This window comes from Haliaeetus albicilla, chromosome 16 (assembly GCF_947461875.1).
Source record: "Haliaeetus albicilla chromosome 16, bHalAlb1.1, whole genome shotgun sequence".
Lineage (NCBI taxonomy): Eukaryota > Metazoa > Chordata > Aves > Accipitriformes > Accipitridae > Haliaeetus > Haliaeetus albicilla.
The window spans coordinates 22,229,202-22,255,593 of NC_091498.1; the positions used below are offsets into that span (position 1 = coordinate 22,229,202).

A 26,392-nucleotide genomic window follows, 5' to 3' on the forward strand; every position below is an offset into this window, starting at 1 on the left:
GCCTAGATGTGAGCAATTTTCTATTTAAAAAAATAAAATTATATCTCACTCTCTGAAGTCCCTGAATCATTTCCATAGTAACTTCTCTTCACCAGTATCTACAATGTAATAATGTGTGTCTAGGAAAGATCTATAGGTAAGAAATTATATGTTTCTTAATTCATATACCGGTAAGTAAATCATGCTGTCCTGCAGTTCACAGATGCGTTGTATAGTTTAGGAATAATGACTCTCTGAAGTTCGAGGGCATTTGTCTCTACCTTTAACACAAGAGGTTGCGAACTCCAGAAGATCAACAACTTCCCCACATTCTTACATAGGAATTCACCACCTAATTTCATTAGGCATGACATACGAATTATAACAGCTCCTTGAAGACCTGAAGGAAAAGTGTCACTGCATGGATCACTAAGAATTGGTGATCAAAACCTTAATTGCCAATTTTCAAATGCCACTAACCTTACTTCTATCAGGTTATTTTGTTTTGTTGCTTTCTACCAGTGGGAAAGCCTTACAGAGCAATCAACATGCTCGGGATGAGAGAAGTAGATAAGCGAGATTTGGGCTTATGTTAGTGCCTGCACCATTGTCCCCTGCTCAATGACTCTGAACTGATGGATAGTTCTCTTCAGAGGACAGATGGACAGCTGCTCCTCTTCAGAGGTCAAGGTAAGTTTTAGTGTATTTGAACTGAGGTTTTTCTTCTACTGTCACGTCCTTTCCCCTCCATCTTGTGTGCCTCAGAGGCAGATGAGCATGGTGGTGACTCCTCTGATAATACCACACATAAATTCTCAGGACTGCACAGGAATTAACTGCCTGCTGGCTTTATTGGAAGTAATACGTCAAACTTTTATCTGTGTTCAAAACCTTGAGGCCACGTTGACTTCTCAGCCAACTGGTCAACAGCTGGAGGAGTTGACTGGCCCAAGAGTAGGATGTGGGTGGAAATGCTACCACAGGACTTTACAGAGGCTCCCCTCCTGTTCACAGCACACACACACCCTTGTCCCCTCTTCAGAAGATCATAGGTCTAAAGAAAAATCAGTTGTACAAGAAGTTCAGGAAAAGAATTTTATAAGCCATTATTTGACTCAAGATCAATCCATTTGCCCCCAAGGTAAAGGAAAGCCTCCCTGATTTTTAGGGTATTTGGCCAGGTTTCTCTGGGCACAGGAAACAAACTTAGAGGTCTTGTGCTTTGAAACCTCTGCTTTTTAGCCCAATGCATATCTGATTTCGACTAAGGATTTCACTTCAGTTCAGTAGTCTCTTTCCAGAAAGATATACTCTGTTTTCTTTCTTGAGCAAGTAACAGGATGTGGCTTAGCAGATTGGAGATTCTGTACATTTTTTAAGACTTTGCTACTGTTAAGATCTAAAACTGTCTCTGCTGGCTTTTGCACGGACCATACAGTTTTTGCATAGTTTAGCACGATGGACTTACCATGTTAGCATGCAAATACTACCATTGCAGTCTTCATGGCAGCCACATCTCATGAACGTAGATCCTGGCAAATACTTTGTGATGAGTTAAGGTATTTGCTGGATTTCACCTAAATCTCTTTGCCTAGTATTTATGAACAAATTGTGGTTTCTTCTGTTGGTTCTAATGAACTACGAAAAGAGAGCTGGTGGCCCTGCACACCAGCAATGCGCTTGCTGGAATAGTCATGTAACACAGATGTACAAAATTACAGGCACAAGCGAAGCTTATTAAGAAAAAAATCATAACATCGTTTTCTTTCTAAAACTATCTCAAGAAGGTCAGATGTAAATACAGGTAAACTTGGCCCAGTATTTATAAATAACTGATTGATGGAACAACATGTTATCAGAAGCATTAAATACCAGGATGATGTTCTCATCTTACTGAAAATTTTAAAACCCACTTTCTTTCCTTTGAAACTTTCCAAACAATTAATCTCTGTGACTGTATACAACATATTATCTTTTGTCTTTCATGTGCATTTTTTCTCATTGCATCTTAGTCTATCTTTTTTGCTCCTTGATGTACAACAAAAAATACATTGTACTTTTAAAGAATCTGGTTGAAAATACTCTGATACTTTTATGAAACTATGTTAGTTTATTATTTGTGATACTATTTATTTAAAGAGAAGATTCTTATCCCAAAGAAGTTACAAGTTGAGTAGAAATCATAAGCTCTTTTTTAAATTCAAGCATAAGCATATGCTCAGTCTTAAATTCACTTTGTGAGCTGGAAACATTTATCCTCAGATGTGAGTTTTAGATGATGCTGGCAATGAAAATTTGGAGCCCTTCTACCCCTGATAATGATGTTTTCTGCTGTTATAATGTAGCCCCGTTGGGATGACCAGTCAACCCTGCGCCTGTCTCATAGGGTCTGAAATCACGTGCAGCAGAGTCCTTTGGGATGTCTAAACGTTCTCGCGTGGGTATGGAACGAGGTGTGGATGTACAATGCCAGCCAGGTGCGGCTGTGCTTTAGCCTTCTCCCTGCGCTGCCTCTCCCAGCACCGCGCAGAGGCGGCCGCTGCCTGCAGCCACGCGAAGAGGAGCGGGGCTTCCTGGTGGAACTCAAACCCACCTTCCTGCAAGGCAGGGCTGGAGGCAGCTCATGCTTCCCAGACTCCTGGGGTGCCAGCATCGGCCGTGGCCTTACCTCACCTCAGGGAGCAGGTGCCTGGTGCCTCTCGCCCGTGGACACGTGCGGGAGTGCCAGGTCCTGCCAGAGCTCTTATCTCCAGGTATTTTGGGGCACTCTCCGGAAAATCCCAACCAAGCAATAGATGTTAAACATCCGCAAAGTAACCTGGATGGAAATGCCTTCTTTTCTGAGGAGGCTCTTTTAATGTGCTGTTAACTATTACTCAGGGTGGGGCAGGCATGTTCAGCAGTTAACCACACAGAACTGGCAGGTCAGTAGAAGGCTGACTGCAAGTACTTAAAAAAATAAAAAGGGTAGACTTTGGACTAGTTCTGTTCTTTCTGAGGCCAGTGAAGGGTGTTACTGTAGGCAATCACAGCAACAGCAGTAGGTCCATAGAGCATTTTTGAAAATTCCCCTTTCATTCTTTAAATGACCAAATGATCAAAAGGCTAGAGCAGAGGTACACCTAGGAGAAAAATGCTAGGAGAAAACTCTAAGACAAATGAATAATTTATTGTACAGCCTTAACCAGCTTGGCTGCCGCTGTGCTCTTTCTTACTTAGCCTAGCCTGTGGTTGGTATACTGCGTAGCCTGCCTCTTCTGCCTCATGAGGAAAGTAAGACTCTGTTTGTGATCATTCTGAGTCCCATAGTAAAAGAAATAAAAACCAGGTGTGCATGGACAGATATGCAGGTGAGTAAGAATTATTTGAAGTATGTGGATTTAGCCCTCTTTTATTGCCTGGCAAAAGGCAACACAATATATGATCAGGATACAATTAATTTGAGCTACTGGTTGGCTCATCTGTAAGAACAAGGTGCTGACAGGGAGCACCATGAGAACTCTCGTGGTTTGCTCCAGATTTCTATACGCCAGATGCAGCAGGGCCAGCCTGAATGGCAGTCTGCTGGCTACTGTGTCCTGTGCGTGAGCATGATCATGAAAGTATTCAATTATCAAATATAAAGCAGAGCAAAAACCTAGCCAAACAAAAATCCCCACCAAATTTCTATTACTGCAGCTTTTATTTGTGGTTAAAATACTGTATAAATAAGAGCAAGGCATTTAAAATCCATGTTCCTATATCTGCCATAACTTAGACCTTGTGCATATCTATAAGGCCTTTTAAGCTGAATGCAATACTAACTTAAGGTCATTGACCATATATATTCCCAGATCAAAAGAAAAAAAGTAGCATATGTAGTTCTAAATTTAAGATTCAGGGAAAAAAAACGTTGTCACTATCCTCAAAGAGAAACATCATTAAGTGGAAAAACACTGCAATAATATTATACCCAGAGAACTGCAAATAAATTCTGAAAGAAACCCATAAAACCCCCCCAGTAAACTTAAGTCTGTTGCTTCAACATTATTACTTAAAACACACAGTATTTGTGGTTCCAGATCTGATAAAGTTGATTTTAAACACATTAAGTTTAATTTAAAATTTATTTTCTCCTTGTGATGTGAAATACCCATAGCTCATGAGGCTATTAAATAAGTAATATTGCATTTGTCATTAATTTACAGATGCTGAGTGTAGTGAAATAGGAAAGACAGATGCGGGGTCTTTTCAGCTATTTTTTGTGAGACTTGGCAAACGCATGTTGAATTCTGACTTTCCCCATACTGCACAACCCAGCACCCGTTCCTGTTCATGAGGTGTCTGGCTTGTTCTTTCTGTCTTTAGTGGTACAAAGGCAAGCACACTTGTGCTTGCCAAAATGCTGTCTCTTCTGCTGTGCCCACAAAATCCTATATTGACATCTATATATAGTCATTTGGGTCCAAATGGAGATTTAGTTGGGTCATTGGTCTGTTTGTAAATGCCACAGATTCACATGCTTATAAAAAAGGGCTCAATGTGTTTATTCCTCCTTCTTTTGAAACAGTCTTTTATTATGTTCTTAAAAATCATTCAAAACTGTTCACCTCTTAATCCACACACTGTGTGAGTAGGAGTTCTGTAAAAAGGGAATAATGTCTGAAATTTGTACTGTTCTGTAGACAACAGCCCTGTCACACAATTGGTGCTACGAGCCAGAGAGCAAATGTAAGGAAAGGCGAGATTGTGCTAACGGCTTGGGCTCATTCCTGCTTTTAACTGATGGCGGTATGGATGAATAAAGTTTTTTCTCTAGGGCATATACTAACTGCATGCAACAAATAGGCATTGATGTCTACCCCTCATCAGCTAACCAATGTTACCAGCTTGTAAAAACACAACAATTATTAGTCGATTTAGAACTATCCTCATGGTAATTTCATTTCACTTATTATGCCTAATGGATAGCTAGATATTTGCATGAAGTGTGTGTGGCTTTTTGCCTGAATTGTTAATCGAGTGATTAAGTGGTAAGTGAAAGTAGTGCATCCAGATGACATTAATGCTGTTCCAGTCCTGGGTGCCTCCTGAACCAGTCACAGCAAATTACCTGTCTTAAAGATACTTCTCTCTTAAGCTACTCATCTGCAAATCAAAGCAGGGTTGGTATAGGCAATCTGTCATGCAAAGTCTTTCCCACTGGCTTTTGTACCGGTCTGACTACAACAGTTGGTTTCTTCTGTAGAAGTGGATGTGGCGGTGCCAGCTGCCTCTGACCACAGATGTAGCTGAAACCTACAGGCAGAAAAGCTGCTTTGCAAAATGTGCTCAAGGCTGAAATGTACGTAGTAAGCTTGAACTTTAACTTGCGCAAAACTATTCAGTGACGCTTTATTACTTCATTAGCTCTTTTCCATCGGTGCTGACCACAGGGTGTGGAAACATCTGCCTGCAGCTGTGCCCCGCCCCATCCTTCCAGAGCCTTCACTTACCAATAGTTATGGATGAACTGAGCTGTCAGAGCCCTGGTCCTGCCTGTCTATACCTGCCTTTAACTTTTGGCACGGGTGTTAACTAGCACTCTCGTGCATGTGGTCACCGACGTTTCTGCGTTTGACCGACCAGCCCGAGTTGGTGACCCGCTCCCCTGCAAGGCAGTGCAGAGGTGGATGGACCGTGGGGCGAGGCACTGTCCCGTGCCTCAGGGGGCAGCCGCCCGCCCAAAAAGCTGTGGGCCACCTTCATACCACCCTGGGGCTGCAGCCCTCCTCGGGGCTCCCGCTGCCGGGCTTTCTCCTTCTTGGCGCCCTTTTCCTGAGCCTGAGGGACCAGACCCCACAGGCAGGTAAAACGAGGCCCCTCGGCCCACGGCTGAGCCCCCCTGAGAGGAGCAGGTAGGGGCAGCTGTTGGGCTGAGGAGGGGGCCCATGGGCAGCCATGGGGCTGAGGAGGGGGCGGTCGTTGGACTGAGGAAGGGGCTGTTGAGCTGAGGAGGGGACCCTTGGGTGGCCATGGGGCTGAGGAAGGGGCCATTGGGCTGAGGAGCGGGGGCCTTTGGGCGGCCATGGGGCTGAGGAAGGGGCCGTTGGGCTGAGCAGGGGGCTGTGGGCAGCCATGGGGCTGAGGGGTTGGGGCCATTGGGCTGAGGAGGGGGCCCTTGGGCGGCCATGGGGCTGAGGAAGGGGCCGTTGGGCTGAGCAGGGGGCTGAGGGCGGCCATGGGGCTGAGGGGTTGGGGCCGTTGGGCGGCCATGGGGCTGAGGAGAGGGCAGCCGTTGGACTGAGGAAGGGGCTGAGGAAGGTTGGGCTGAGGAGGGGGCCCTTCGGCGGCCGTGGGACTAAGGGGTTGGGGCCGTTGGACTGAGGAGGCGGCTGTGGGCAGCCATGGGGCTGAGGAGGGGGTGACTGTTGGGCTGAGGACGGGGGGCCCTTGGGCGGCCACGGGGCTGAGGAAGGGGCCGTTGGGCTGAGGAGGGGGGCGGCGGCGGGAGCCGTGCGAGGGGAGCGGGTCCTTCCCAGCGGGCGCCGAGCGGGCGCCGAGCGGGCGGGAGGGCGGGCGGGAGGGAGGGAAGGAGCGGGAGAGCCGGGAGAGCGGAGCAGGAGCTGCCTCAAATGCTTGAAATAATTCCGCTTCCGTTCAGAGCCGGGAGCAGCCTCCCACGGCATCGGGGCCTCGGACCCGGCTCCTCCATCCCCGAGCGCCGCCGGCGGCTGGGCCATCATGGCAACCTCCCCGCAGAAGTCCCCTTCTTCCCCCAAGTCTCCCACCCCTAAATCTCCCCCGTCCAGAAAAAAAGACGACTCCTTTCTGGGCAAGCTCGGCGGCACGCTGGCGAGGAGGAAAAAAGCCAAAGAAGGTAAAAATTACAGGTTTGCACGTTTCCTGGGAGTTACCTTAAAATGGGGGGGTGGGGGGGAGGGAGGAGGAGGAGACGGGGGAGAGGAAAAGGCTCTGGGGAGCGGGAGGAAGGGGCTGACTGGGCAAGGAGGCGCGGGGTGGGGTGGGCAGGCGAGCAGCGGGGGAGGAGCGCGCCGCCTTGTCCCCGCGGCTTCGCCGGGACCGGGCGGGGGCCGCGGCGCCTCGCCCCGCTGCCGTTCCGCGGTGCCAGCGCGTCACGGCGGGGAACCGCGGGAGCGCGGCCCGGCGCCGGCCGGGAGACACCCCACCCGCCCTCGCTGCTAGCGGCCCCCCGCGCCGGGGCGGGCTGTGCGCTGCGGCCGAGGCGGGCCCCGCCGCGCCGCGGGCCGGGCGGGGGCGAGGGGAGCCGCGGAGCGCGGGCAGGGTGAGCGGTGCCCCCCCGTGTGGGGAGGCAGCGCTGGGCTCGTACGGCGGGCCGGGGGTCAGAGAGGGGCAGGGCAGGGGGGACTGGGGCGCCCGGGCTGGAGAAGGGGAGCGTTTCTCCGCAGTAGGGCGAGCGCTCCGGCAGGCGAGGGCCGCGGCGGCCTGCGGGCCTGAGCGCCTCGCAGCTCGGCGCGGCTGGGGAGGGCCTGGGGCTTGCCCAGGTTGCGCCTCGCAGCCCGTCAGGAGTAGTCGCCTTCTCAGTTATGGTGCAGAACCCCCAAAACTCGATGCTCAAATCCCCTGACTCGTAATGTGTTGCTTTATATTGGCGTACAGCACGGTCAATACATGTTGCTCCGAGAAGCTAGCGCAATACACGCAACTGATCGTTTAATGGTTATAGTAGTAATCGTTCCTCAGAGGCTTAATGCTTAACTTGATTATTCTTGCACTGAGCAAAAAACCTTTGCCTCATGACAGTGGACTTTAAAGAACACTGAGCATGTACAACAGTCTGGTTCTTTGTCCGTACATGCGAATTAATATCCACCCCCTCCTGAATTTGCCTATTTAAAATCCCATGAGACAGAGAATTGGAATTTAACCTCACTCACCCATCATTTTCACAGCTGATGTTAATTTAAATATGATGCAAATAGAGCCAAAGTAACAGTCACTTCAAAACAGTTTTTCAAGCAAGTGTTCATTGCTTGCAAGTGCAGAGGAGGGTATTATGCTCAGCAGACCCTTGCTTGTCATGTGTATTTGGGTAATGAAGCCAGGCACAGTATTTCAGAGTAGCACTAGTGCTGCAGACAAGGATGGTGTAACTTTGTCGAGTACGGCCCCTCATTCTGTAACCATCACATCATTTTTCTGAGAAGCGTGGTTTTGCTTTTCAATTAAAATGCATGTTGCACGATTGTGCTCACATTATTTGGCTTTTTCTGATCATTGCAGATGACCCAGAAGTTGGTGAAATAGGAAATAATGGCAAACTTTATTAGTTACCCACTTTGTTATATTATTCTGTCAAGGTATTCATGATATTAGCAGCACTGAACTAGCAACAGTTTTCTGTGATGAGTCTATATTGTAGGTATGTTTAGAGATCGTTAATTTAGCCTATTTGTAGCAGATTTAATATGTCCAGTATTGTTCTTGTTATTATTAAACAATGCCATTTTCCTCAGTGACACATACTGTTAAGTCACAAATCTCCAGCAAACTGTTAGAGGCAGCAGTTACTTTTATCCACAATCTTGTAATCTTACAAAAAGATGTATTCTGTGAAATCATATTTCTTCTCATTGTTTCTATGTCTGGATCAACTTTATTGACTAAATCCTGCACTTGCCATTTCATTATCTCATCATGTTGATATTTACCCTTTTGAAATTTTGGAACAATATTAGTGTCGTCTTTGTCCTTTGTGTTTCCCAATTTTCTGAAGTCTATTTAAAAATAACAGTGGTTTGGAGAATTTTTTTTTTAACTTTGTGAGGAGCTTGTTATTTGCTGATGGATGAAAAAGTATTTTATTATATTCACTTTAACATCCTTCTTACTTCTGCATGTATTTGTCACATTTCTTTAGTGGAAGCACATATAGAGGTGAGAATGATATTATGCTATCTTCCTTGTTTGTTTGTTTTTAGCAGATTCAAATGGCTTCAAAGCTGGTAAGTCCTTACTGTGAAGCCTGTCCTCTTCATGCTTCCTAATCCTTCCTCCACTAGAAATAAATATGGGTTTGCAAACTATTAATGAGTCACCTTGTTTCTTGCAGGCTGTGACGCACATGGGTTCCATCTTAGTTGTGCTGCTACAGTTTGTAGGGCTGCAGGTGTATTTGAAGTCTAGCTAGGATCTTCGTATAGGAGGTCAGATTGCTTATTCATCTATGCTCTGTTCTTTGATTTTTTTTTTTTTCTCCTGCTTTAATCGACCTATATAGTGGCAGGTTTTCTATAGAGGCAGGTCTTGGTCATAGGAGTGCAGATGGTTATTCAACTGTTAAGCACACATAACGTATTAGAAGATGGTCAAGTAAAGTCACAGGCATTTGAAAAAAAAAAAGTTTTTTCTACTGGCTGTGTTTAGACCTTCAACTTTTGTAAACTAGAATGAAGTGCTCTTAGATGGCACCTTTACTCTTCGTATTTCTTGTAGAACATCAGGATCTATTCTCTAATACAGTTTGTTAGTCTGATATAGATATCTACCCCATTTTGTTGTGAACGTTGATCTCTAATAATGTAAGGTCTCTAAATGTGATGAACTGTTAGTAACTCTTTAGAAATAATGCTGTGGTTTTTTTCTGTATAGGATATTAATTTCCCCTTCTACCTACTTAGTCTTGTGCTGTGTGATTTTAATATTCTAGTAGAGTAAATCCACATTCTGGATTTCATCTATGTCAGTATTTCTTCAGGGGGCAACAATTCTGGTTGTTCCAATTTATTGTTATCTTTAATGTATGGGCAGTAGAACAAGTATTCTTCTTTTAGATGAATGTAGACTGTGCAGAAGATGCCTCTGTCATCCCAGTCTCCTGATCAACTGGGTTATAGACCTGGCTAGAGCTACTATGGCTTTTTTTTTTTTTTTCCCCCAACCTGTGCACCCTCATGGGCTACCAAGGGGCTGCTGCACGTACACCTCTGTTTTGTTCCTCTGCTGCACACCTCTCTGTTTGTGTTAAGCCAGACCATGCTCAGGGTGCACACCTGGAATCAAAAACTCAGGAGCATACTCGGGTCTTACAGCGTAGCGATAGGTCAAGAAAGTCAGTGGGACTTGGTGCGCTTATGATAAATAAGGGTAACTGAAAATTTCCCCCTCTTCCAGTTGGTATAAGCTCTGCTGTTACATAGAGGACAGAAACTTACTGATTTACTTCGGTATTTTACCACAAGGGCTAAGAATTGGTGTTTTTAAATAATGCAAAAATGTTTTATCTCTTGTAGGGAGTATACTAATTACATTTGAGTACTATCTCTGTTATATATGTAGTTAACTGTTGTAGATGGTGTATGATTATATGTATATGGTTTTTGTATTTATGCCATCAACAGGCGTTTTGATCATTGTCAAAATGGTATTTTTTTTATATATTGCAACAATAGAGTTGGTGCCAAAACGCTCCACCAAATGAAAATCCGTTAGGATCTAAACTGATATTATGGTGAAGAGTAATGCAGATTATTTATAAAGATAATAAAGTCTTTGTAGTTTTTAGATGTAGCAAAAGTAGTTTATAATACAATATAAAATGGATTTTCTGTAATATTAATTTATATGTATAAAGATACATATATAAAAATATAGCAAGCCTTTCCTTATGAACTTTAAAGTTCTGGGCAATGGTAAGTATTCCACCCATGTTAGAGGTGAGAATAGTCTAGACAAGTGAGATGAATTCTCTCAAATTGTGGTACCAGTCGTTGACCAAAACAAAGACGGTAACCCAAGATACTGTTACTTGAGATACCACATGTGATGTAAGCAGGGATTAGTCATACCTTAAGACATATGTTAATCTGAAAAATACATTGTCATTAAATATTAGAGAATATTTCATCAAATGTGAAATTTGTAGCTCAAATTTGCTTGTGTTGTCATCTGTCACATAGGGTCTTAGCCTGGTTTTCGGTTACAGTATCTCATCACCATTGGTGTAATTCAAGGATGAGAACATTGTACTTTAGTCTTTCCTACGAGAGCATGAGCAGCTGCATCTTTAAATAGTGTATAAATTCTGTTGAGGTAAGAAAAATTACAAATTATTAAATATGTTTGGAATTAATTAGCTTTAATGAGAAAATTGTGAGATAATACTAGAATATTTGGTGACCTGTTTACAACTGAACTGTCCTATGCAAAAATTATTTTTAGTTTATAGCAAGATTCCATTCCTTTCATTCCTGAAAAGCATTCGAAGACTGAGCCACCGCATATATGCTACTGGAGGATTCCAGTCCTTATCTAGCAGGAGTTAAGATGCGGTGGAGCTCATTGTATTAGCAAAAAAACAACTACAAGTTAAAAATTTTTTAGTAAGCTCCTTACAGTAGTCTGCATTGTGTACTAAACACAGCTTTATATATGTGCAAGGAGAGAACAGAATGACCTCTTTTTTTAGATGCAGGGGTGTGTGTTGTTTTATCTTCTGAGTTTTTCATGGTAGGTTCATTAAGGTCATGTGTGATTGTCCTTCTTGAATTTTTCTGGCCTGGCAATTATAGACACAGAAATTTCACTTCTCCTAATAGCTTACCTTAGTGGAGAATCTTAAGAATTGGCCCCTGACGTGCTAATAAACCTGTGACACATTTGGGAATGGAGAGCAAAGTTCAGAATTGCTTAAATTGCATAGGAGCAGATGGGAAACAGGCAGCTTGGACCCATGAATTTCACAGAGAGCAATTACTGCTTATTGTATGGGCTCAGTTGGTTTTCCAATTGATATGACATCAATTTCAGTAATTTGACTGCTCTTCTGCCTAGTTTATTTGGTGTTGATGGGCAGGAGAAGGAATGAATTTTCTAGTAGCTTCCACTTACGATATTTCTTTTTTTTCTTTTGTATGTCTTGTTTTGATTTAATTTTGGTATGTGAGGTCACAGTAGGCTGTATTCTCTGTATGCCTAAGGGAAGAGCGTGTTAACAGTGTAAAATATTGTCAATTCTGCTATTTCTTGATATTAACCTTAAATTTCTTAATCTTTACTTTGTTGCCATCATGCATTTCACAGAATAATATGAAATTAGAACAAATTAAAAATGCAAATTAAGAATAAGTTTAGGGTGATGAGAGCTTTTCAGGTGTTTTAAGTAAAATCTTTGTCTTTCTGGAGTCCATGACTAAAACGCCTTGCTGTGTGACTCACTGACAGAAAGATCATGCCTTGGTCTGGCTATGGGCATTTTATGATGAAAGAAATTTATTTCTTGGTATACAAGAAGTGTTCTGCTGAATTTTAATTGACATATTAGAATTATTTTCTTTGGACCTGCTTCTGCAACTTCTTTTTGAGTAATGCACTACTGGCGCAAAGGACTATTTTTTCATGTCAGTAGTCTTTTATTTTGCTTGTCTGTTTCTCATGTGAGAGATTCCAGACTAGCTTAAATGCTTTGCAGGCTTTTACTTTTTCAACTGCTCTCACCTGATGCTGTACTTAAAATGCAGACGAAGCTGAAAGAAGAATTGATATATGTCCTACCATCGCATTTGCTAGTATGTAGTGCAAATGATGAAAATAGGCCACTGAATGCTAATTTCATACTGGTGCTTCGAAGATGGCACATAGTGTTTTCTATGAAAAGGAAATGGCATGGGGAAGGCTTTATCGTCACTCTTGTATCAGTACTTTTGAATTTCTATCTTTTACTGCAGCATATCAGTACATCGACCCTAGGCCTTCTTGTGCCATCAGAATAGCTGAACAGCTGTTTTGATGTCTGACATAATGCACTTTACCTCAACCTTAGCATGTAGCAACTGAAATGTGCTTATAATCTTTCCCCTATACACTGTGTTACATATTCGCATGTCCCTGGTGTACTGCCACAGGCACATCAGCTGCATAGCTGATGCTGGACAAAACCTGTTAGTACCACCATTGAAATAATTATTGCCTTGGAGCAAGTTCTGTTAAGTAGATAAAATACTTCTGTTAAGTGGAAGGAACGTGGAAAGTGAAAAGAAAAATAGAGGGAAGGCTCACCTGCTTCATTGGTTGTCATTTCATTGCTATCAGCCTTCTGGGCATGTCTACAGTGTATGAAAGGAAGAGAAACTACTCAAGAGGAGAGCACTGGGTTTTTATTTCCATCCTTTGAATCCAAATTGTCAGGGGATATCTGGGGAGATCTCTCTGCTCTGACCATTGAAGGGATTGCTCAGTAGAAAGAAGATAATTGCCTCTGAAATGCTTCTGTCAGTGTAGATGGAACATCCCACTGTTGCTTATGCTGTGATGGCAATAGCTCTCCAGATGCAACTCAGGCATATATGTAAATGTCAGCTCTGACATGCTTGAAGCTGTTTGTCATCTGTCAAGCCGTGCTTTGCTGGGTTTGCGCAAGTGAAAGAGTAACTGCTGTAGCCTTTGGCAGCTTTTGGTTCTGTCTCTCTTGCCTTCCTGCCTCTACCTCCTCTTCCACAAGTGCTGCTCTCTGCAATAAACAGAAACTAATCAGCACTGTTAGCTGTTATCTGTAAGACACTGTTAAGCATCTATTATTGTTTATATGTGGCTAAATTGAGGGTAAGGTCCTATTATACTAGACACTATACTTTCACAAACCATGCAAAGACCCCCTGCATGTGATCATTTACAACCTACAGCTCTTTATCTGTGGATCTTGCATGTTTTTCTCATTTTCTTTCCTCCTGTAATTTGCATTTTAACATTATTTCTGGCATTTCAGTTTTGTAAGACTCATGATCTCATTCAGAATTTTATCTACTGCATTTTCTCTTTGTTTTTTGGTTTGAAGAGACCTTTTTTTTTCCTTTTTTCTTTTTGTTTTTTTAAGTAGGCTCTGGCTCTTGTTGGTTCAGAGAAAGGTATGAAAATATTACCTCTGAATACATTTCTGAATCTCAGAAGTCACAGATAATCCCAAAATTATTCTAAAAAATTCATTGTTTTAACCAAGTACTCATGTAGGGCCTAGTCCAATTATGCTTGGTCTGTGTGTTTCGTCTACAGCAATCAAATGCGTAGGAATGTGTGAGTCCCAGATGCCTGCATTTTTGCCCGACAGGTTATTGAGTCTATATCAAGAGGTATCCTATCACGGTAGGGCTGAGCGCATCAGTGCCTGCTTTATGTGAATGTCTCCTACCATGTGTAGGGCTTGGATCATACAGGATTGTAAGACATAGGATACATAAAATGCACTGACAGCGCTGAGATGAGCACAAAACACAGCACTGCCAACCTCTTCTCTGCCACAGAGGAGGCAAAGGAGCCCGTGGTGGTGTCTCACTGGAGGTGGGAGGACCCATGCAGGCAGTAGGGGATGTTTATGAAGAGGGCACAGAGCCAGGCTCTCCTGCCTGTTCCCACAAGAGCACCTCCAATCTTTAAGTCCATGCAGTTGCTTTTGAACTAAAGTGACACAGAATTTTTTTTTTTTTTTACTCTATGCATGATTAAGTTCTGAAACTTATCGCTATAGGATGTTTTGGATGCCAGAAATATTTTTAAAAGGGAGGGAGGGCTAAAAATGGATCTGGTGGATTCTAGATGAAAAAAAAAAAAGTCTGCAGTGGCCCACATGTGAATCATGTAGGCCATCATAGACATTTCAGATTCAGAAATCATTAAGTACCTATCGTGAAATCCACAGCTATTAGGAAGCGTATACCAAGGAAAAAAATTCTGTTGGTTTGCCTTTCCCTTTCCCTGTTTGTATTGTTAAGAATGCATTTCTGCCAGGGGGCAGGACCCTGGACTTTGATCTGCTGTTCTGACCCAATATGGCCATTAATTTTGTTGTTCTCTGTCCACCTGCATGTGGGCATAGAGCCACTGAACTCTGTCTTTGCATTTGACTTCCAAAAACAGCCTTAGATTATGTGGGCGAGTCAGCTGCTACAGAAGCATGCCTTTTATTTTCTGTGTTTTTCCCATTTGAGCAGTTTCTTCATCATCTGAGCCTACAGGTTTCATGCAGGATAAATCCAAACATGCACAGAACGGGTTAAAGGAAAGGGGGGGGGGGGTGAAGAGGAGCAGAGAAGCAGAGCAAGGGGTCTGGCTGCAGGAAGCAGCTGCTCTCTGAGGTGCTGCTGGGCTGGGGGGAGGGACAGGGCTGGAGGGCAGGGGGAGGGAGGATGTCTGCCCGAAAGGCAGTGTCCATCCTTTCCTCTCCTCTCTTCTTCAGCAGCAGCTGCTCCCCACCCCTCCTTGTGCTGCCTTGGCTGCAGTGTCACTGCTGAGCTCTTCGAGGTGCTATGAGCAGACATGGATGAGGGTGCTTGGTGGTTTGGCAGTGCTTGTTGCTACAGCAGCTGTTCCTCATCTGTGGGGAAGGGGTGGTGGCCACAAGCTGCCAGCTGGACCATGCTGTCATAGAGACTGACAAGCTTGGGTTGCAGAATTACTGAATAGTTACAGTTGGAAGGGACCTCTGGAGATCATCTAAAGATTCAGGTGTCTGATGGTTCAGGATCTCAACTGAGGGAAGGTGGACTGGTCTGGCCCACCAAGCTTGTACCTCTGACTGGCCAGGTGTGATGAAGGCATGGTGACAGCATACTCTGTCAGTTCTTTTCATTATCTGCTGTAGTTGGCTAGATGCATAGCGATTATCTAGATGAAAGGTAAAAAAGATTAAAGTGGTGAAGTAAAATCAGCTTTAAACAAGTGGTTGAAGAGCCTCCAGTGCTTCCAAATTACAGGACAGAGTCACGGAAAAAAGAAAAAAAAAAAACAGCTAGACACCAGCTCAGACTGATGTACCTTTATTTCAATGACAATTTTTTGTTTACATCTCCAGATTTAAAATATGCTATCCCTGATATCAGACTCATAAAAACATGCATCCAGTTTTCAATGTGAAGGTGGATATAACCAAGTGAAGCTGTAGAAGAGAGTAAATATGAAGTTCTCTTTTTCATTCTCAGTAAAGTGAGCGTGCTATCAAGAGAATCTGTAATTTTGGAACTCGTAATGTTTCCCTTAGCATTTAAGGGATTATCTGCCCTGAAGGTAAGACAGGACCAAGAGACCAAGACTCTGACCAAGAGAAAAGTTCTCACTGGGTTTGATTGCTGCTTGTGAGGCTCTACATCTTTTGAAACTCCTCAGCTTAAAGGCAGCTTCCTGTAAGTACAGGTCTGTGCTTCTGTGAATCTCCCTTGGACAGAATCTCTGGGATATATCCTACTTTTTCTTTTCTCACTTTGCCTTCCATAACCATTAAACCATGCCCTCCCTGCAGTCTGAGTAGTTTAATACTGGACTCTGTCTTTCTCACTGAGATTAAGATAAGGACAGTCCAGTTCTTTTGCTGCTTCACTGTATCTGAGATCAAGTGCTTCCACACTTAATCCACAGAGTTCTGCAGTCTTTTTCAGCAAAATGCTGATGTTGGTAAAGGTAAAATCAGCAGTTGTAGGGGCACAGTTCTTTGCAAAGTGGAACTCCGGAGAAGCAGTGTTTGAGGTGTACCTAAAATATTGTTGCTTTTCCATATACTGCTTCTGTCCTCTTCATCCCCACACCAGTTCCTATTAAAATATATGGTGCTGTTGACTTGTATCCCTAATGATAGGCTATTTTCTTAGCTAAACTGCAGCCAAAACCTTGAAAGGACAGTTAACACTGCACTAGGTATAGTCAGTACTGTGCTGGAAGCAATGTGATGCCATTTCGTGTGAGAGAGGATGAGCTAGAAGGCAGGATATTTTGCAGTGCTTCACATTTTCACTTGTAGCTCTTCCAAATGTGGGGCTGCAGGCTTACCTTGCTCTCTGTGTATTCCTTGTGCCTTCTCCAGCTCGTAGTAGTTCCTGTGCTGCTTTTGAGTGTGTAGCTGTATTCAGAGCACCGAGTACCATTGCTCTTTATACGTATCACCATACATCTTCTGTTTGGTGTGCTAATACTTATTAATAGATAACATTACTTGGTTTGAATACCCTTGTTGCTCTTGGGATTGGGTGTGTATGTGTGTGTTGAGTGCACCAGTGAGTTAATTCACTTTGGTGACCAGACTGAAATACAAACAAAAGATGTCTTGGACCAAAAGCAAAATCAGATCAGCAGCCTTATGTGAATCCTTAGCCTACCATGCAACTACCTCTTGACAACCTGTGCTCAGGCCAGAGAAAACCAAGGGCCAGAAAAAAAAGAAAAACAGGGATGTGACTGGTCAAGAGTGAGTGGTATTGGCAGAGCTGTATTAGGAAGATTAGCCACCATCTGTTCACCCGAATCCTGCACCTGGCTCTAGATTGTGCCACTGTTCACACAAGCGATGATCTTACTCAAAGTATTAAGGAATTGCAGGGTTAAGTAATGAGGTTCTACAGTCTCCCAAATGTTCCACCTTCCTTTTAGTTTTGTAGTGGTCCCTGTGAAATAATTGCATGTGGTGCTATAAAACGTTCTTATCATATATGTGGATTTAATACAAAAAAAGAGAGCACATTGGTCATGAGCTAGCAGTACTGCTTTTCCTTCAGTCTTTGCACTTCTCTTCCTGACTTCTTATTGATGTTTGTGTTAAGTACCACATAGTGTACCATGGTTGACAATATCTTACTCATCTTGTTTTTCTTAGATAATATTTTTGCCAAAGAAAACAAAGAATATATATTTCTGTGAATCATTCTTGGTAGTTGTAGTCATGGTTAAGTCCTTTTGGCTTCTCTGATTCCTGCTTAGCATAGAGCTGATTCTGTTCTTTTCCCTTCCTGTGGAGTGATAGAGCAGTCCATGGCACTGACCCAGTGGTGGGTGAATATTCATAGTGAAACCTATGAAATTCCACTTGAAAAAAGGGACTTTAGTCAGGGTGGTAGGAGAGGGGGTGCAACAGTTGTCAGTGACCACTATTTCCCTTTAAAAGCTCTGAGCAGAGACTGAAGGATGTGGTAGAGTGAGGAGCAGCTCTTCATCTCCAGATTGGCAGAGATTTTCCAGACATGAAAATACAATCTCATACTGCAAAAACTTCAAAAGCATCAAAAATCCTAAAGGTAGTCTAAACATTATAATTTCCTGAATGTTTCTTTAGTATAGGGTTCATCATTTTTTAATGGAATGTGTGTTCGCAAGAAGAAAAATCAGTCACCGTATCTTCGGTATTTGTACTGAACTTAAATGTCTTTTGCCTGCCTTTACAGGCTGTAAGACAACTTTTAAGTGCTCTAATTAGAGCTGGCCTCTTGGCTTTGGTGGCTGCAGCAGTGCACAAGCAAACAATTCAGGTGAAGTTAAGTATGCTAGAAACAGGATGGAGAAAAGGAGTTGTGAAATAGTTTTTTTCATACGTCTTTTTCTGTATTAGCCTTTGGAGATACCAGCTTTTTCCACTAGCCATGTTTCTTTGGTCATTTTCATATAGTGCTTTCCTGTGTTCGTGCCTACTAAAAATACATAAAGCTCCATGTTACCAGTGATGGTCAACAGGTAGACTTCAACATAGTCCTTTTCAGATAATGTGCAGGTAATGACTGCTGGTTTCTTTTATGTTAGGACTTAATACTCCAGCTTCTCATTTACTGCAGAGGGAAAATGTAAGTTCCTTCTCATGTCCTGGCCATGGGCTTTCTGGCCATAGCTTCTAAGAGGTGCACGTGATTGTGTCAGTGCTCTCCTGCCAGTTGTACCTGCACTTCTTTAGCTGACGATTGTTTGTTTCTCTGGAATTACAAAGACTTGGGTTTTAAACAATCATAGGGCTACGGTGGACCACCTTCCTGGCTCAGCAAACAAGCAGGCATCATACTTTGCAAACAGATGGACAGGGGTACAGGCAGCCTAGAGAGCACGTGTGCAGCAAGGGCGGATGTTAAGGTCAGAATTTCCCAGAAGAGAATGTCTAAATTGCTGTGCCCTACTTATCCAACTGTGAGCTGGATTAATGAAAGGGAGAGTTTAGACAGAGGAGTACTTTGGGTACATTTAGTGAGAGAAGAGAGAGATGTTTTCTTTTGTATCTGTACAGGTGGTCCTTTTGAAGCAAGCCAAAATAAGCTTCCTTACCTGGGTAACGGCCTGAATAGGTTGGCAGGGTGTGAATCCATTTTCAATGTGTATAAAGAAAAGCCTAACAGTTTGCCAGTGTACGGCCTTTCCATTTATTTTTTCTTAACAAGTTTCTTCTTTGGCCATCGAGTTAGGCTGAGGCCTAATAATTTTTTTTCTTTTAACCGTAGGCGGTTCTAAAGCAGCAAACTATTAATAGTGAAATATTGGTTTAGAAGAACACTAATGCACAGGGGATTCTAGAGCAAACGAGGCAATGCTGTCAATGGTTCAGATTGTTCTTAATTACAATAATGGCATTATAGGAGCTGCAGTTGCTGTCGGGCACAAAAGAAGATAATGATAATGTCAGAGTGCTCAGAGTAAATGCAGTGTAATGTATTGCAGTACTGGATTCAAAAGATGATATGTCTAACTTGTCATCAAAGTGCATGAAGAAGAAGAATGGTAAAAGGCCAGAACAGTTTTTGTTGTAACTATGTAGTTCAGGGGTTTGGGTTTTGTGGTTGGGTGGGGGTTTTTTTGTTGTTGTTGTGTGGGGGTTTTTTTGTTTGTTTGTTTGTGTTTTTTTTTTAAGCCTATGCTTTCAGGCTTAAGAAGAAATGTCAGGTCTCCTGTTTAAATGATGTGTATTAATTTTACTGGAAGGTGTGATCACATCTGTCCTTCCCACTTAGAATAAAGAAAATCACCCTTGCTTTGAGAAGGAAAGGAAATATGTATTGGCTCAGTACTCTCATACCCTCAACACATTTGATATTGATCCTGTTAGAATAAAAGAACATGAACATGGTAGATTTGGCCCTGAGTCAGAATTTGCCCCAGTAGCCTCTGGAAATATGTCCAGGTCTATTTGATGCATGTAATCCCTTTTTTATAATGAGACAGAAAAATTCAAGTCTGAGTTTTGGGGATGTTTCAAAGCTGGATTTGAATTTTATGGCTAGAGCCCAAATCTGAACTGTAGCACTTGTAAACATTTTAAGGCCATATGCTGTGCACTCAAATTCATTACTGTAGAGGAAGAGACTTTACTGTTTTATTGCAAAATAATACTGGAAAATAATGGTGGTGTCCCTCATTATACCACGAGTGTTCAGAGTGACTTAGTGTCTTGCATACTTCCTAAAAACTCATTGCAGTGGTGGGTTGGATTGGAAAAAAATAGTCAGCATCCAGTTGATTTGCATATTTATTATTTTGTTCATGTTTAACTGACTTGAAACAGTTACAAATGAAACAATTTATATAGAATGCAAATAAATATTTTTTAGGAGGAGTTGTCTCATGCACAGAATGCCAGTATGCTTTGTAAATAAAAATTTTCCTGAACGGGTGGCAGGGTGCAGGTGCTCTGTAGGGCACAAGGTGGCTCCAGTTCACGAGGAAAGCTGGCGTGAGTGGAGTAAGTGCCAGGAATTAGTTCACAGGAATCAGCTAGAAGTGTGTCAGAATGGAGCTCAGCATTTTACTGTGTTGCAGGTCTGGTATTTTGAATATGAACTGAGTCTTAATGGGTCTTTGGAACAAGACTGTGTCTAGTCTTAGATTAGGACTAGTAAATTTAAATTGCATTTTGTGTCTCATATTTCATTTTTGAAGGAGTTACCCAATGGATTTTATCAGACAATCTGAGCTAAGTTGCTTTTGTCAGAGTAAAAGGTAGCAGCTCTATGTGCAGAACAGTATTCCCAGGGTAAGCTACAGAGAAAACAGAGTTGGTGTATACAGTAAGAGCAGAAATGTAAAGTAAGCTAGGCAGAGGATAAAACAAAGATTCAAACGTTCATGAGAGAGGTTTTTATCAAGCAGGTCATTAAAATTTAATGGTAGAGGAGAGAACAGAATAAGTTGATAAGAAAATCCCATATTATAACCAAACTTAATAAAAAATGCTTTGTGTCTTTTGTTAGTCTTGTACTCTGTAAGAATAGCATTTTTGTTTTCAGAGTCTCTTGGAAGTGAATTACTTGTCCATTTCTATTTCCAACATAATAATAGCTGCTAATAGTCTGCCCTTACATGGAACATGTTTGACTGACGTTTCTAAACACCTGATATTTTTTGAGTGAGGATAGAAAAGGAGAAATGTTTGTTCTATCTGTACCATCTGCTTGGGGCAACTGAGGCAGAAAAAGGTGAATTGAGTTGATTTACTCATGTGATCTTCTGCAGGGTAAGAAGTGGAAATGAGCAGTGGTCTCCTAATTTCAGTGTTTAGTCTTGCTCCATTAGATAGTGCTTTGTGCCATTCACAGTTTTTGTTGGTTTTTTTTAACTCTCTGTTGCATGTCTTGATATGGTTTAGATTTTTATATGAAACTGAACTTTTAACTGGGTTTTTTGGTTTGAAAAATTTTTTTTAACAACAGCTCATCTGGTGTTTAATTTTTTGTGTGTGTGAACTAGGCAGAAGTTTTCTGGGTTTTGCATTTTTTAATTCGCTTTACATACTATTGCAGCAGGTATTATATTAGAGAAATATATGAAGAAAAAGCATTTCTTAATGTGGTCTTTGCCTCTATACCGAAGAAGGAGGATTTGGTTAAGAGGTTAAAGCTGTTTTACTTGATAACAATCTTTCTCAAAGTAATGTCAGGTGTTAAAACAAATTCATAAATTTAACTTTGCCACATTATTTATTTTAAAAGTCTTGAAGCTTATAGTTTTCCTATCTAACATGTTAATGTTAAATACAATAAAACAGATTAGGTACAAGACCTACATAGAGTTAATATTAAAAACAAAATAGTGCAAAGCACCATTTTGACTTAGTAGATTCTCTGTGTTTTCAGTTTCACAAATGAATTTTATCAAAAGTTAACTGTGGGCATGATTACAATTGGTAACTCCCCATATTAAATCTAATCCCTTTGTTCTTCATTCAGACAGAACACCCATTAAGGTCAAAGAAAGTTTTGACTGAATAAGGAATACAGCAACTGGCTCTAGTTTTAGTACATATAGGGCCAGATTGTGGGTCACAGCCAGCTTAAAAGTGTACAGCTCCAGTGATTCCAGATCCTGTGCATAATAGGCAGATCCTTCACACTGTTATGATGGTACTTTATTAACATGTCAAATACAGAAGAAAAAAACCTGACAATTTTATGGCTGCTCAGAATGTTATTAGCATGTCTTAATGTTTTGTGTTTCTGAGCTGAAATTATGCAAATATGTCTTCAAAAATACTTCCCTGTTTTCATGAGAGAGTGAAGAAAATAAAAGTAATCAAAAATTGGAATTAAATACTCAAATACTTTGGCCAATTAATAAATCTGCAGTTGCAGAATAGAAGGTCTGTGGGCTGGAGCTGGCTCTTAACTTAATGTTAACTTACATTTAATTAGCCAGACCAGATGGAAGCTGGCTAAGCTTCGCATGAAGGCTTGTGGGAAAAAGACATAATCTTCCATTTTGTCAAAGGAACTAATACTGCAGATTAAAGGTCGGTGTTCTTTTCAGAATGTAAGAGTGCATGCATAGTGGCTGATGGCAAGAAACAGCAAGGCCGCTAACAAATTAGCTTAACCCCTAGATGACTAGTATACCAGCTCTGCTTCGGTTGATTCCCCAGTTCAAACTATTGGTCTCCAGTTTCAGTAATAAATCCCAGAGAGAGATAAGAATGTCTGTAAATTTTATTCTTTTGTCAGGAAAGTAGAGTTGTATGTAGACAGTTAGCATGGGTAGAGAGGTGAAGCTCTGGGAAAGGTTTTCTTACTCAACCGAGTAAAAATTCATGCTGTTCAGACGCTAAGCACTTAGGATCAGTCTGACAAACCACTTAATTCCTCGCTTAACAGTAAGCCTGCAAGTACACAAGTCAAGAAACCATTCATGTGCTCAGAGAGGTGCATACATGGATCAAGTCAGAGTGCGCAGAGCTTAAGGACTAAATCAGGCACATACTATGTTAAGGCTTGAAAATGTAGTGAGTGAAGCAGATCTGTCAGACTGAACCTTAAGCATAGCTGCAAGAAATTACACATTTTAAAAAATGGGGAAATGAGTGTCCATTAAAAAAAGAAAGGAAGGGGTTAGGTTTATGCTAATTGTTTGAGCATTTAACCAGTCTTTGGGGATGCTTCCTAGTGGTTTCAGCAAGGTAGGAAGGAGTTCTTTCTGAAGTGGAGAGTAAGAACTTACATACCAAGAAAATAAGGCAAACAGCGTTGCCATGAAATGTCAAATGCCACATTTCTTGTGCAGAAAGTAAGGTAACCCTCTGCAGTAGGTAATAATTATTATAACTTTGGTTTGCCATCTTTGTGTATCTTATTTACAGTGGAAATGTTTGTGCAACATCTAGCTTGGGAAAGGAGGCTGGGAAATAAGCATCTGCTTTTTGAATCAGGTTTATGTCTGTGTTCATTTCCAGCAATAGGGAATTAAATATCTGGTGGGCTTCACCAGCTGAGATGCAGGCAACTGTAGAGCTGGTAGGTATCTTCTGGACACCCAAATACATACCAGATCTAGGTGCCTAAATAGCTACTTAAGTTCCCACAATGTCTAATCCTCTGTTAGTCTAACACAGTGTGTTTTTAAACACTTAAAAACAAGCCTTTCAAAACATTCTGGAGCTTGCTTCTATTTTGTAAAACTGTTTTGCTGCTAGACCATCTTGTGTAGTTTGTCTCATCTAAACTTACCTATAGGAGTGAAAAATGCACTACCATTTGATGGTTGTATCACTTAAGAAAAATTATTTGGATGAGATTGGGTCAGTTCTTATGAAGAGTAGTGTATCTTGCAAATCTCAGTTAATAATCTGTGCTTGCTGACAGTCCCAGGAGAGAGGGCTAGGGAACTGAATGAACATAAAAACTCTGCAACCTGTTTATGATTGCCTTGTGTAGATCGAGATTCGATATGCTGAGGTGAGGACATCTGTGCTGCTGTTTACTGTAGTATTCTCAGAGCGTGTATATCTCGGAGATAAACACAAGACTCCAGCCCCACACTCTGCAAGGTGTGCAAATTAAAAAAAAATTATTTTTGGGGAAAAGCTCTTCTACTGTATCAGCTGAACTGGAGCACATATGGATTTGGAATCCTACCAGGTACTTTGAAAGCTGTATTCACATGTATGTGTGTTGATGCTTTGTCTCATTTTTAAATAATTGTATCCTGAGGATGGTAGGAGAAGAATTTTACTAGTCACCATTTACTAGACCACATTTATCTACAGTTACCAAATGGTGGCATTGGAGATACCACAGTTATTTTCCATTTTGAGTTACTGACATATTTCAGATACCACTTGGTGACAAAATATTTGAAGGGAATGGTAAATTTAAAAACAATCGTAGTTGCAAATGACAGAATTAGCATTTACTTATCAAGTGGCTCACTTCAGCTGTTGTAAGCCCAGAGAAGTATAGGAGTAGGTAGTGCACTTTTGGAAGAAGTGCAGGTAGCATGGAAACATTTTTTTTACTTTCCTTGTCAGATAAAACCTAACACTGCACATCAAACCCAGCTTCTGTTCTCTGATAAATGCCCACTGCCTCATATGGAAGTATAGTATAGCCCAGTAGTATTTGTCCCAACAAGAACATTTGAAGAGAACATTTAGGAAGAAAGTCATTCATTTACCTTTGATCAGTGTGTTGGACATCTTCAGGTGAGGATCACATTCAGTTTTATAAGGGCATGAGTACAAATTCTACTTTCATTAAACTCTGTTACAAAAAACCATTGTTGAAATCGGAAGAGTTTGGGAGCTGCCCTTTTCATGGAAGTACTGTGCAGTATGAAACTTGCCAAAAACTAATGGATCGTTTGCAGGAAATTGGAAGTTAAAGTGCATGAGTCAGTCTACTTCAAGGCTGAACAGTTTCCACTGAACTTAAATAATGAATGCCAAGACCTAGAGACAGTACAATCAGCTGCAGCAGTTTTCTTCAGTTGTTTCATCCAGGCACTGTAGAGGATTCTATGTTTAGCAGAGTCCTCATCTTTTAGTTTTTCAGGCTTTAAAAGTGTTAGCATACATTGTTGTTACTGTCATTGAAACCTTTGCAGAAGAAGCAGCAACCCAAGCGTTTTTATTTTTGCTTCAAAGCAGTTACTACAGAGTATGGGCTAGAATGTGCAGTTTCAGGGATTTCATCTGCAGAAAACAACCTCCCACTTTTGTAATGTCAGTCTCCAGAAAAGGAGAGGATCATTTCTTTATTCAGAAGTGATATGTTAGCTTCACACTTTCTTCTCAAAGTACACAGGTCATTTACTTCCTGGTGTGTACAAGGGTTTCGATATACTTATTGAAATATATCAGACATCAGATAAGACAAAAGACAAAATAATTTTTAGTAGTTTTGATTTGTAACAGATCCTGTGTCCAGAGCATATTTGTGCAATACTGCTTTTTACGAGGGTACTAAATGAATCTAACTCTGTATGAATTCAAGAAAAGAATGAGGTGTTTCTGTATGTACACATGGCTTAGATTTCCTTAATTTGAGTTATTTACTTGATGTCTGCGCATGTAAAGAGTTGTTGAGGGCATGCATGGCCTGGTGGATTGTTTGCTCAGTTCTGTGGTCTTGCAGTGGGAGTCCTGTTCTCCAATTTGTATCAATAGTTGAACCTTCTGAGCATTTCTGAGTTGGAGAATCACCGTGTGTACAGAGCCTTGGGACTTTGGGTTCATACAGGCAGTGTGATGGGAGGTAGATGATGTGTCTCCATCCATTTGCAATTACTCATGACAGTGTCACAGCTGAGCTACAAAGATCACTGTGTGCCTGGAGTCACAGGATTACAGAATGGCTGAGGTTGGAAGGGACCTCTGGAGGTCATCTGGTCCAAGCACCCTGCCCAGGTAGGGCCACCTAGAGCCAGCATGTCCAGATGGCTTTTAAATATCTCCAAGGATGGAGTCTCTACAACATCTCTGGGCAACCTATGACAGTGCTTGGTCACCCTCACAGTAAAAATGTTCAGAAGGAACCTCCTGTATTTTGGTTTGTGCCCATACCTCTGGTCCTGTTACTGGGCACCACTGAAAAGAGTCCAGCGCTGCCTTTTTACAGCCTCCTTTCAGGTATTTGTGGACATTGATGAGATCCCCCTGAGCCTTCTCCTCTCTAGGCTAAACAGTCCCAGCTCTCTCAGCCTCTCCTCATGAGAGATGCTGCAGGCCATTAATCATCTTTGTGGCCCTTCACTGGACTCTCTCCAGTAGCTCCATGTCTCATGCACAGGAGAGCCCAGAACTGGGCACAGTACTCCAGGTGTGAAAGTGCATGTGCAATGCTCTCCCCAGTGTCTCCACTGCTTTTCCACTATGCATAGCATCCATGCAGCTCTTCAACTATGGCTTGGCCAGGAGTATGGGCATGAGGTTTTAAGAAAATGTGACTGTGTTGCCGTATGAAATTCAATATGAAGTTGGCCAAATGTT

The 26,392-nt window shown here is 42.0% G+C and overlaps 1 protein-coding gene and 1 long non-coding RNA gene across 2 annotated transcripts in view; one reads left to right on the plus strand and one right to left on the minus strand.

Annotated features, from left to right (window-relative positions):
• The first annotated feature begins 6,533 nt into the window (after window positions 1–6,533).
• The window catches only part of PARVA (parvin alpha), a 69,719-nt gene continuing 49,860 nt past the window's right edge, over window positions 6,534–26,392 (plus strand). The window contains exon 1 of the mRNA XM_069803905.1: window positions 6,534–6,817. Coding sequence (XP_069660006.1) covers window positions 6,682–6,817 — 136 coding nt within the window. The 5' untranslated portion in view covers window positions 6,534–6,681. The remainder of the gene's footprint in view (window positions 6,818–26,392) is intronic.
• On the minus strand, window positions 13,059–24,756 carry LOC138689463 (uncharacterized). The gene is made up of 2 exons (XR_011328291.1): window positions 24,580–24,756; window positions 13,059–15,573 (listed from the first exon to the last, which is right to left on the minus strand). It is a non-coding gene; the product is annotated as an uncharacterized lncRNA (long non-coding RNA).